This window comes from Diuraphis noxia, unplaced genomic scaffold, assembly GCF_037042655.1.
Source record: "Diuraphis noxia isolate RWA-SAM2 unplaced genomic scaffold, SU_Dnox_SAM2 contig0005, whole genome shotgun sequence".
In the NCBI taxonomy this organism is placed as follows: domain Eukaryota; kingdom Metazoa; phylum Arthropoda; class Insecta; order Hemiptera; family Aphididae; genus Diuraphis; species Diuraphis noxia.
This window is the reverse complement of record NW_028301715.1, coordinates 21,233,174-21,245,527: the sequence shown is the minus strand read 5'-3', so window position 1 is coordinate 21,245,527 and position 12,354 is coordinate 21,233,174. Positions and strand designations below refer to the sequence as shown.

General features: G+C 26.5%; 1 protein-coding gene across 3 annotated transcripts in view; it reads left to right on the top strand.

The window, feature by feature from the left end:
- Positions 1–12,354, top strand: part of LOC107162015 (serine/threonine-protein kinase S6KL-like) — a 66,619-nt gene that overhangs the window by 12,098 nt on the left and 42,167 nt on the right. Inside the window, exon 8 of one of the 3 annotated variants that reach the window (XM_089229326.1) lies at positions 12,161–12,277. The exons of the other annotated variants lie outside the window; for them this stretch is intronic. Coding sequence (XP_089085452.1) covers positions 12,161–12,262 — 102 coding nt within the window. The 3' untranslated portion in view covers positions 12,263–12,277. Of the gene's footprint in view, positions 1–12,160; positions 12,278–12,354 lie in introns of those variants that run through there. 3 annotated transcript variants of the gene reach the window in all.

Here is a 12,354-nt window from a genome sequence, read left to right as displayed (position 1 = left end):
ATATTTATATATTATTTTAATTTTTACTCACGACTTTGCATGATCATTGTTTGAACACGAATTTAACTTGTAAAAGTATGTATGTACTTATAATCGCTTAGTGCAATTATATTTGTGTTGTAATATTATGAACATGAATTAGCTACGCCTTTGTAACCAAGATAACAACTTAGTAAACCAATAGACGCCAATATATCCGAAACATATACTTTGTATTTTGTAATAATCTTTCAAGTAAAAGTTCAGGGCTGTGTTGACCAACTATACCTATTAATGTTATTTTTTTCGATTGTCGTATGAAATATTACACGGCGGCTTTCGACTTTCCGCGATACTTATTTTTCAATCCATAAAATATTTCATCTAAGATGTCAAAACTTGCGGAATAATATAATTATACTGTATTAATGTATAGAATTCGTTTACAGAGTGCAATATTAAATTTAATTAAAGTCTTCAATAATTCAACATTTTACCGTGGACCTCAAATATCATAGTTAATAAATAATTTAGACGATTAAAGTATTAACTATAATATGTTTAAGTAACACTTATTTAACAAACGTATATTGTAACAATATGTTATTTTAAATGGTTTCTCAACCAATTAATTCGTTTACGCTATTATCGTATATAATTTGATCTATTCGTTAGTTTTTAATCAGGACAGCAGATGTGCAAAATATTTTACTAGACTTTGAGATGTTATTGCAATCAGTGTTATGAATATATAACCTCTGAATCGACAAATATCTTCATGTCTTTTCATTGAAATGCTATAATTTATGCGCACAATATAAGATAACTATACCCTGGTATCGAGTTACACGTTTATTTTACGTTTATTTTTACCGTTACCTTATTATTTTGTACCGAGTATAAGAACTCGAGAAGTTTTATTATAAATATTGTAGGCTGTAGCATAACAAAGGTCTGATATCATTATACTAATATATGAAAAGAAAAAAACCTTTAGAATCAAATGAAATCTTCAGCAGACTATATAGATTTCAGTATTTCACGATTTTACGTCGATAACAAGCAGAGTCTGACACATTCAACGGACGAGCGTACTTCAATTGAACAATATTGATATGAAGTTGTTATAAAATGTATATAATAAACTTCACAATAATAATAGAGCACTTGAATAAAAGTATACTTCCCTTAAGCTTGTATAGACGAAATCATCTTGAAAAGTTCTATGCCGCCCTCTGTGTACAATGATGTAGTACTTATGTACCTACTCGTTTTTTTTTTTTTTTTTTTTTAAACAACACTGCCCGTCTGCCCGATATCATTATTTTGAATAAAGTTGATTTAAATCATTTTTATTTTCTAAATGTAAGATCATTATAGAAAAACGTCAATTGAATCGAAATATGGTTTCATATTTTACATATAAATATTAACTTCATGTCTATACTTTCAGGTTGTTCTTAAATTTTAGTTGCATTATCAACATAAATCGTAATTTTCTTACAATACCTAATCGATTTGTTAGTTTAGGATATGAAATATGAAATTTGAAGTATTGTAATATATCATGTTCAATTAATATTCGTTTGTTTATTTTGAATGGGCGCAGCACGTTATATCAGATAGTTTTATGTAACGATAACTGAGTTTCCCTGGAGAGTTTATAGTTGCATGTTGTTTGTGGTTAATTAAATTAAAAAGGCCAGAAACAAAAAGTACCATTAAAATACATGAAAAAAAGAATACTGCAGCGTGTATGCTCAAACAAATTACAACATACACTCAGACAGAAAAAACTTTATAGCTTAACCATTTTGGAATTTTAATTTTTACAAACTCTACTGTAACATTGGCCTAGCTATTCCCCTAACCTGAGTTCAGTACTTTAAAATATTGATTTTCGGTCTTTCGGTGTATATAATTTATGGTTTGTCCCTTTTCTTCGTTGTTGGTCCAAAACCTAATACGTTATACGTTTGCGTGGTATGCTGTGTAAATGAATATAACTTTTATATTATAACTATAATCGACATATTTTTTCGGAACGCAATATAACCGGAAATTCGTTTCACATATTTTAATAATATATTCAATAGGTTATAGGTTAGGTATTATTTGCACTCGCAAAAAATTATATCTTTCTCTTTATAATAAGATAAAATCAACGATGGATATTAGAAATATTTAAGTTTATTGAGAACTGCATGCCAGCGTAAAAAACGTTTCAGCAAAAACAACAATTTCATTTAAAAAATTTCAGCGTTTTTATTTGTATTTACCTATACACTTTACTGATATTATTATTTATTATTTATTATTATTAGTCTTAAATTCAGCCTAGTTAGGTACATCAACGAGAATAATATTTTATATTAGTGTTTACTGTTTAAAAAAACCAATTAATATAATAAACAAATAATGGATTGAGCCTATTCATTATTGTTTTTTCATTTATTCCAAACCGGTTTTATATTTTCTTCATTTGACAACACATACGTTTATAATTGGTTGTAATAGAGAACAGCATTATAGTTCTTTACTATGATAATAAACTTTGAAACTGAACATAAAATACTTATTGACTAGTACCTAGTATAATATTATGATAAATATCTTGTTATAAGAGGAATATGCCATTAAAATATTGTTTTAAAATTCTATGTAACAAATAACTACAAAAGTACAAACAATATATTTTAAATAGTTATTACCACATTTCATAAAACAATTTTCAAATTTGCAATTAGTATTTAATAATAAATTGATAAACTGTCGACTGAGTTACCGTTTTTTGTCGTATAAGGTATAGTTAACATATATTATTGTATATTTGTATGTAACTAAAATTCGGTATTTTTTTTTAATAAAATCTATATCGTTGATTTTTGGAATAAACACATTATGCGCATAACTATTTTCTGTGAAAATGTCACACAATAACCTATTAATATTGCTGTATGCTTTTGTCCTATAACTTGTTTGTAGTCGTTGTGCTTGTAAACTAACGGTTATAAAATTGCATATTAACCGTTATAGTCTGAATTTGTAATTCCTGTATGAAGAGACAAAATTACGATGTAGAATTCAAAATCTGCATTTCAGTGGAACAAGCGAAACGATTCTTAAACCAATGCTTTACCTTTGAGTAGTGTTACCTACATAATAATTATTCACTGAATAAATTTGGGACACTATAGGTAGAGAAATACAAGTTTTACACCTATACAGCTGTCCAGACAAAAACCCATCCAATTTATTGCCTCCCATTAAATCTTGTTATCTTCCGGACCCATCAGACGGTTTTTGTTTTCGGTGTGTGTGTTGAAAAATTCAAAAAATAAACAGAGCTTGTATTCATGATAAATATGTCTTACACAGAAATTCAGCGCTTATGAATATTATATTTCGTTGTTATTATATAGTTCGCGAAGAGAGTGCAGAAACGATTTGATCTAGACACGTGTGTACTCCTATTTTCACTATAGTGGATATATTTTTTTTTTTATATACCTCATATTGTCTAGGTATACGTTCGTTCATATTAAGTTACTTATTTCACCTAACGTTATTTTCACGAATCCCATTAACCTTTGCAGCAAAGAATGCGTATAACGCTGCACACTCGGTAGTGCTACGACCATTCTATATAATATTATTATCATCATCGTCATAAGAACGCGTTATTATATTTACTTGGAGGAGATGGCGTGCACCTATATTGGAAAACATGCAAAACTGGTTTAGTCGGTCCAACTATTATCATTATTATTTATAAATAATTCGCCAGAAAGGTCAAAATTAAACGTAACGTGATCGCAGAATAATATTTTTAATCGGACTAACTATTTTTAGCTCCAACGATAAATTTGTTATTTATAGGCAGGTGGAGAAAATTGAACGTATCTTTTTACTGGTTTATGTTTAGTGGTTACAGTTGCAAGTAGTATCTCATATCATATTCAAAAGTAGCATTTTGCACTTCCGCACTTCCATTCTAAGTATAATTACATAAGTTATATATTATTATATGCCATGCAATTTGGTGCCTTCATTTTTATCAGTCGTGTACGGCTATTAATATTTATTTTATTTTCAAAGTTCAAAAATAATCTTAATGTTAAATTATAATAAATTTGAATTAGATTTCTTTATTTTACATAATGGATTTTGTATTAGCGTGGCCAAAATATTCTTTAACAATAGTTTTCACTATCAAATAAACTTCTATTTTTAAGGGAAAAATTATTTTTTTCCATTTTGTCAACTACTAAATAATGTTATGCATTATTTACATAATATAATATAATGTTTTTTGGGGGAATCGTACGTGATTTATTTTAATCTCCTGGCATTAAAAAAATCGTTACTAATACAATTTTTAAGATTTAAAAAGTGATTATTAAATAAACTATTTTGATTTTTATAAGAGTGATCATCACTGATGACTGATTGGTATTAAGATAACACTTTTTTTCTTTTTTTTTAATACGTTATGCTATTATATACTCATATACTTATACTTCGTCTATGTGACAAATATAATATATCATGTTCGATTTAAACTTATAATAACATTAAATAAACTTGAAAATGTTTTAATGAAATTTAAATCCGTTCTAAAAATTGAATTAGGTACAATACATTTTGTATTAATTTCATGACTAATGGACTATAATGTTTAGCAATCTCATACAACTGAATATCGCATAATAAAATTTATTTCGTATTTTGATTTCTTACAGTTTCGGCGATGATAACCTTAGTTATACATTATATTTTATCTTTTAGATTCTGAACGAAGTGATGAATGTATTGATTTTACAATGATGTGTGTTTTTTTTTTTTTTTTGTGTCTGTGTACAGCATAACTAGTCGAAATAATGCTTCGATTTCAAACTTTGGGGGTGGTTTCCGATGTGAAATTGAAGATGCTTGGTGCATTATAGAGGTCAAAAGTAAACATTTTCCAACAGTTTTCAAAAAAATCGAGAAAAACAAAAAAAAAATGACAGAAAAACGGGAATTTTTACGCAAAATCAGTTTTCGACCAAATCGATTTTTTTATATGGTTGTAATTCAAAAAATAATCACTTTAAATACTTGAAATTTTCACCAAATGTTTATGTTAGTGTTCTCTATATTATACAGTTTAATTTTCAAAAATGTTTGACTTTTTTTGAGTTATTTATAGACCACTGAAATTTACACTTTTTTTGAGAATTTTTTTTTGAAGTGTCGGTAAAAAAATGTAGGACGACCAAAAAAACTTGAAAATTTAATACAAGGTTCCTTATGAGTTTTTCTTATTGTAGCTAAAAAAAATTAAAAATCGTAAGTCACAATTTTTTTTAATAAGCTTTTATAGTTCAAAATTTTACGAAATCTGTCGAAAACGCGAAAATTTGCAAGTAATTTTGAAGTTGAAAAATCATAAAATTTTTTGCGTTTATAACTAAGGATTAAAAATACAACACTAAGTTCTCCATAAGTTTTCCTTCAAGTAGCTATAGAGAAAACTCGAAGTATCATTATAGAAAAAATTTTAAGTGTGTTTGAATTTTAAATTTTTACGAAATAGCGTAATGATAAACGATTTATCCTGAAACGATTTTAAATATTTGTTATTATTCAAAAAGTATGAGTCCTAGATACTTGAAAATTTTACCAGTTATTAATATTGGCATTTTCTTTACATGATTTAATTTTCAAAATATTTTGACTTTTTTTGAGATATTTATAGACAACTGAAATTTTCAATATTTCTGAAAATTTTTTTGGAAGGGTCGATAAAATTTTTTTGGCCCTATCAAAATACTTGAAAATTGAATACAAAGTTCCTCATAAGTTATTCTTATAGTAATCAAAAAATTATAAAAATACATAGGCACAATTTTTTTTATTAGCATTTGAAGTTCAAATATTGACTTAATACGTAAAATCTACGGAAATGTTCAAATTATCTTAGATAGAAATTCATAAAAATTTTTCTTTTTTGATCTAAGATTTGGAAATTTAATACAAGGCTCCTATCATATTTTTACAATAGCAGTTGAATAATAAAAGAAATGCGTAGTCACAAATTTTTTTTATAAGCATTTAAAATTCAAATTTTGACTAAATACGTAAAAATTACGGCAATGTTCAAATTATCTTAGATAGAAATTCATAAAAGTTTTTCTTTTTAAATCTAAGATTTGTGAATTTAATACAAGGCTCCTATCATATTTTTACAATAGCAGTTGAAAAATAAAAGAAATATATTGTCACAAATTTTTTTTATAAGATTTTACAGTTCAAATTTTGACTAAATATATAAAAATTACGGCAATGATCAAATTATCTTAGATAGAAATTCATAAAAGTTTTCCTTTTTAATTTTAAGATTTGAAAATTTAAGACAAGGCTCCTAATATATTTTTACAATAGCAGTTGCAAAATAAAAGGAATACATAGTCACAATTTTTTGTTTAAGCATTCAAAGTTTGAGTTTTGACAACATATTATGTAAAAATCACGAAAATACAGAAATTATTTTAAGCTAGAAATTCATAAAAAATTTTCTTTTTATATCTAAGATTTTAAAATTTAATACAAGGCTCATAATATATTTTTACAATAAAAATTGAATAATAAAAGAAATGCGTAGTCACAATTTTTTTTTTACAAGCATTCAAAGTTTGAATTTTGACAACATATGTAAAAATCACGAAAATTCGCATATTATTTCAAACTAGAAATTCATAAAAAATTTTCTTTTTAAATCTAAGATTTGAAAATTTTTAATAATCTATAATATATCCTAGACAGATAAACCGTCTTCGCTCAGAATCGTTTTTTGTATACAATGATATAATATCATTGGATTCAAAATTAATTCCATCCATTACAGTAACCTACACTTGTAACCTACTGTACAGCAGAGCGACATACACGACTTACCCGCTTTTTTTTTTTGTTTAATGATATTATTAGATTCTAAAGATTTTTATTTTTTTACTTTGGTAGACAGCATTCGTGAATTCATTGATAGACTGCAAACCATATGACAGCCACCTAATACTATAAGAGCTGAAAATACTAAGCATACCTATACTTAAAATTTCATTTTTGTTAATAAATTTCTTGAACAACTAGAAGTGTTATGTATTTTCTAGGTCTTTAATTTTATTATTCAAACATTAATTTAAAAAATGTTAACCTATCATATTGAAAATGTTACTCTTATCGTATTATTTTACATATCTGTAAATTAATGAATAAGTTCATACTATTTAAGAACATTTTTTTTTTTTTTTTTTTTTTTATTAACATAAAGGCTTCAATTACTAGGATTATTAGCCTATAATTACAAAATGATAGTTATACAATATAAAAGTTGACATTGTCTTTATAGATTATCTTATTATTATTATTATACAATGTAAAATATTCTAATATTTACAGTTTTTTGTCTAAATCTATTTGTTTGAAAAATTTAAGAATGTTGTCGGAGTTATGTTGATTGAGAGCTTCTTCGATTGACCTTGGATTGTTGAGAATAAAACGTGCGGTTGAAAATGTGGGGCAATCCATAACGATGTGTTCAATTGTAAGGTGGGTGTTGCATGAGTCGCACATTGGTTTAGGTTCCTTGGTGATTAAGTAGGAGTGGGTGATATTGGAGTGGCCTATTCTAGCTCTGTTGATAATTATTTGTTCTCTCCTTTAAGAACATTTTTATTTTTTAATAATAATTAGACCAAAAATATGCAGAAAATACCAATTTCTCAAATTACCATATTGTCCGTTAGGTACTACTTACTTTATTTTAATGTGGTTAAATATGACCCAATCGTTTTTAACCGTCTGTATATATTATAATATAATTAAACTTGATGATATTTATTCTTGTTTCTTTCGATATCACCTATAAGATTTAATGTCATGTGCCTAATCAGTAACTTGCCAGAATTAACCGTGAGATCTTCCATAATACATAAAAATTTATTTATCGAGTTTAATATAAAATTTGTTTTATGGTTGGTAAAGTAACTACAGTAAGAAAAATTCCCGAAAACCAATTCCCTGCAGCATTATCTAGGTTTTTTTTATTATCGTGCCTGGATTTGTATTGTTTATTGTTTTTTTTTACATTTTAAATAGGTACCGCTAATAATATATATTTTATCATATGGTGGGTTTTTTCTATTTCTTCATGCGGCTACTTCATTGATCAAGTTCATGAGTTACAATGTTAAAATTGCACTAGGAAGCACAAAGTCACGATCGTTCGAAAATTCCAGATAATTATTTATCGATTATATAAAATCGCACCGTCTTGGCGCCCATCGTATTCCTAACAAACAACCCGTTTTAATAGGCCAACACGTATGCAGCCGGTTCATGACTAAGATTATACTCCAAAATACACCTCAAGCCTTGAAACGTATTATTTACGAGTTTGTTAGACAAAAAAAAAAACACACACATTCATAATACATATTTTCTTTCTTCTCATCACAATAAAATTATTACGAAACGATATTATCTTCTGCAACCTTCGGCGATTTACAACACCCGTGATTTAAATGATCAATGCATTTGTACAAAAATCTAATTACCAGTTCTTGGACGAAACCCGATAAACTTGACCTTTGCTCAAAGTTTTCCAACCAAAGTAGGAAGTGTGTTTCTTGACCCATTTTATTTTTAATTATGCCATGTGTCTACAATTCTACATTTTCTTCGAACACTTTGAGTAAAAATTCCAAATATTTCATGTGACCTTGCCTAACAATTGGAAATTGAGCCTGGAAGTTAGTAATTTTCGAAGATGTTATTTTTTAATAGTTTTTGCAAATTTTAGATGCAATAAATAACTTTATAGTTACAATTTACAAACCATTAACAGAATAGATGTAAAAAAGTATGAGGAAATTAGTTTTAACCTTTTTATGAAGGAGTTATTTCAAAATGGTTTTTGCCTGTATTGTATTTTTGTGTTTTCGAATTTATGTACTTATAAAAGGTATTCGAAGTGTGTTACATATGTGAATACATGTGGTCATCAATCTATTTTTTTTAAGTCTCGACATCTGTGTTCATTCCATTTAATTCATTATGTGAAAATATAGCTCAGCTATAATTGTTGTGATAAAAAATTCTTATCCCATGATTAAAAAATTGTTAATAATTTTTTTTCCGTAGGTTTATTTGTTTAAGAAATATATAGGTTACACATGCCCTCCAAAGTGTTGCGGGTAGATAGTTTCTTCTGTATACGCACATTTCATGTTTGATATTTTAATACTTCTCAATATCAAGTTACATTTTTTTATCCGTGAATCATGATTCATGTTGTGAATATATTGTACACGTCAAATAAATTATAAAAACAATATGTGGTATTTAAATTAGTTTTAATAATTATTAATCCATGTTTTATATTATAACGAGCAAATATTAAACAAGTCCACGAAATGTAGATAAAATGTAAATAAACAACTTTTTATCGTTGTGTTTGTGTATTAATAACATTAATAATCATACAATATAAATGAATAATTACCATATTTAATCATATTTTTATGTTATGACAAAATAATTTAATTTTCTAAATATTAATAATGTACGTATTTCTAAAATATCTAAAATATTACTCGTTATGTAGTGTAACCTACCATATTGTATTTAATAATAATTAGTTCAATCGTTATTTGATGTATTGGATTAACTAAAATAAGGTTTGTACCTAATGTACCTATACTGATGTGTTATTATTTAAAATAGTTTTTTAATTTTCCATTTAATTATTAAAGTAACTTTGAAAATCCCGCACTCTTCAGTACAGACACTAGTGGCCACATTTTGGTTAGAAAGTAACTAGGTATTATGAAGTATAGCTAATAATTTTTAATATAATTGCTGTACCTTTGATCATACATTTTTCTTATGATGTTCTTAATAATAATTGCTCTAAACATAAATACACCAACCGGTATTTGCAAAAAAAAATGAGGATCACTGCACACTTGTTAAAATTTTTTTTTCTTCACTTATTTATAATCTCCCATTATATTCAATTAATTTACAAAAATTGAATATATAATTTGTAGAAAAATATCCATCGTTTTTAGATAAAAACGATTTTTTTGTAGATGGTCTAGTGTATACGGTCCACATTTTATGTTATAGGTATAGTGTATACCTATTGGTTATTAGTTTATTACAATACTACAATTGATAAGATATCTAAAAAAAAAACGTAATTTATATTACGTCTTTATTCGGAATAGTAATATGTTGGTTTATAATTTATTTCAAGTTGTTAACAATAATGCATCTATATATATATATACAGTATATTATAGACTATCCCATCATGTCAAGGAAGTAAGGAAATTGAATAAAGTATCAATAATAAGTTATGATTCGAAGTGGACACTTCATATATCCGGCCCAACACTTTTCAATTCTAATCTAATGATTTGTTTCGATTGTATTGTAATATAATGCAGCCAACAATAATATAGGTGGGCACCTATATTCGTATTGATACTTAGTGCAATTTGATTCGTAGTCTTTTGTTTGATGTATTCCTTCTAGAAAATTGCTTTTCCATATTAGAATGCACTTATATATATATTATCATGACTGGTGTATGCATGGACTAGATAGTGTATAATAATATACTGTTTATAATCTTTTAGATAACAAAATAATGAATAAGTATACATTTAAAATTCAATTATTTTACATGGTCAGTAACTTTTGGAAAATGAGTAAGGACAAAGTGTAAGAAGTTTTCCGGTCGTGGGGTATTGTTAATAATAATTATTAATATAATCAATCTTATAAATTAACTACCGAGAGGTCGGGCTCTGTTTATGAGTCTTAGATCCGGGTTAATAATATTTTTTTCACGTTTTACTTTTTGCAACGTCATAACACAGCTATTTATCTGAGAGTTTTTAAATAAAAATTATTTTCATATTTAAATAATATATCGTGTCAAAATTAACATAATATTACAACATATTGTATGACTTTACTTTGTATATATATTATAACAGTACTACCTTTATATCAATTATAAATACGCTACAAAGTGTAATATTATCTAATATATATATATGCATTATACCTACACACGAAGGCCCGGTAAAACTGAATGAATAAATGACCTTAAAGATTATATCATGAATTACTTTTAAAGTTCCGTGAGTTTTTTTTTACATTTTTATAATAATTTCTGAGATTCGAAAAATATGTAAGACCTATTGCAGCTAAAACGTGTTGATTCATATACAGTCATACTAATTTGTCTAAATCATAGGTATCTATTAACAACAATTTTAAGGTATAACATAATATGTAATACATATACTTGCTCATGCGTGTATTTTTTATAATATAGGTATTCTACATTTCTACAGAGAATTCAAACATATCATATATAATTTAATATACACCTACGTACAATAGTGTATGTAATGTTTGAATCGCAGTTTTTTGATACTCAAAAGTCGCAAGAGTTATATTATTGATAATTGTAATGACTTATATATAGTTATGATTTTGGAATAAGGCAAACCTTCATAAGACATAATTAATTTTTTTTTTAGATGTAAAATCCTCGTATATAGTAAATAAATCAACTTCAATTTTATCGTTTAAATACTCGTATATAATAAATCTAAAAGTTATATACATATATATATATATATATATATATATAATAGTGCGGTTTTATGGTCAGTTGTTTTTAATATAATTTAATCTTTAATGTTTATGTCGATTTGGTTCAATTAAATATTGGTATGACTTTAATAAATAAATAATTGTTGTTTAAATTGGATAAAATTCCTCAGTTAATTTGGTTGGTTTGGTTAATAATTTAACGCAGTTGTATAGACATTTTTATGCGATGTGCGGAATTGCAGGCAATAACCTTCAAATAGGTCTTAAACTTTACCGGGTTGGAAGTTGTACAGTTATAATGGCAAAGCTAATATCATATACCATATGGAAATAATCGTTTCACATTATTCCTGTGTAATTTAGTACACACACACAGCCCGTGATGTATACTATGACTATACATAGTGACATACCATACCTATTAACAGAATACCTACAAAATAATAACTTGTGTCAACCGTCAATATATTATATAGTATACAGTGTTTGTAAATTTGTTTAGATCGCGTTGTGCCGAGAAAATTGCCTGGGTATAGAAACGCGTGCGTACAAAAAGACTTGGTGCGTCATCGACGGGTACATTGATTTCGTCGGTGGTATATAATAATAAAATTTATGATTAAAAATATTCGAATAATAATGAATACGATGATGATGGTAATGATAATAATGGGTAAAAATTGCGACTCAGCCATC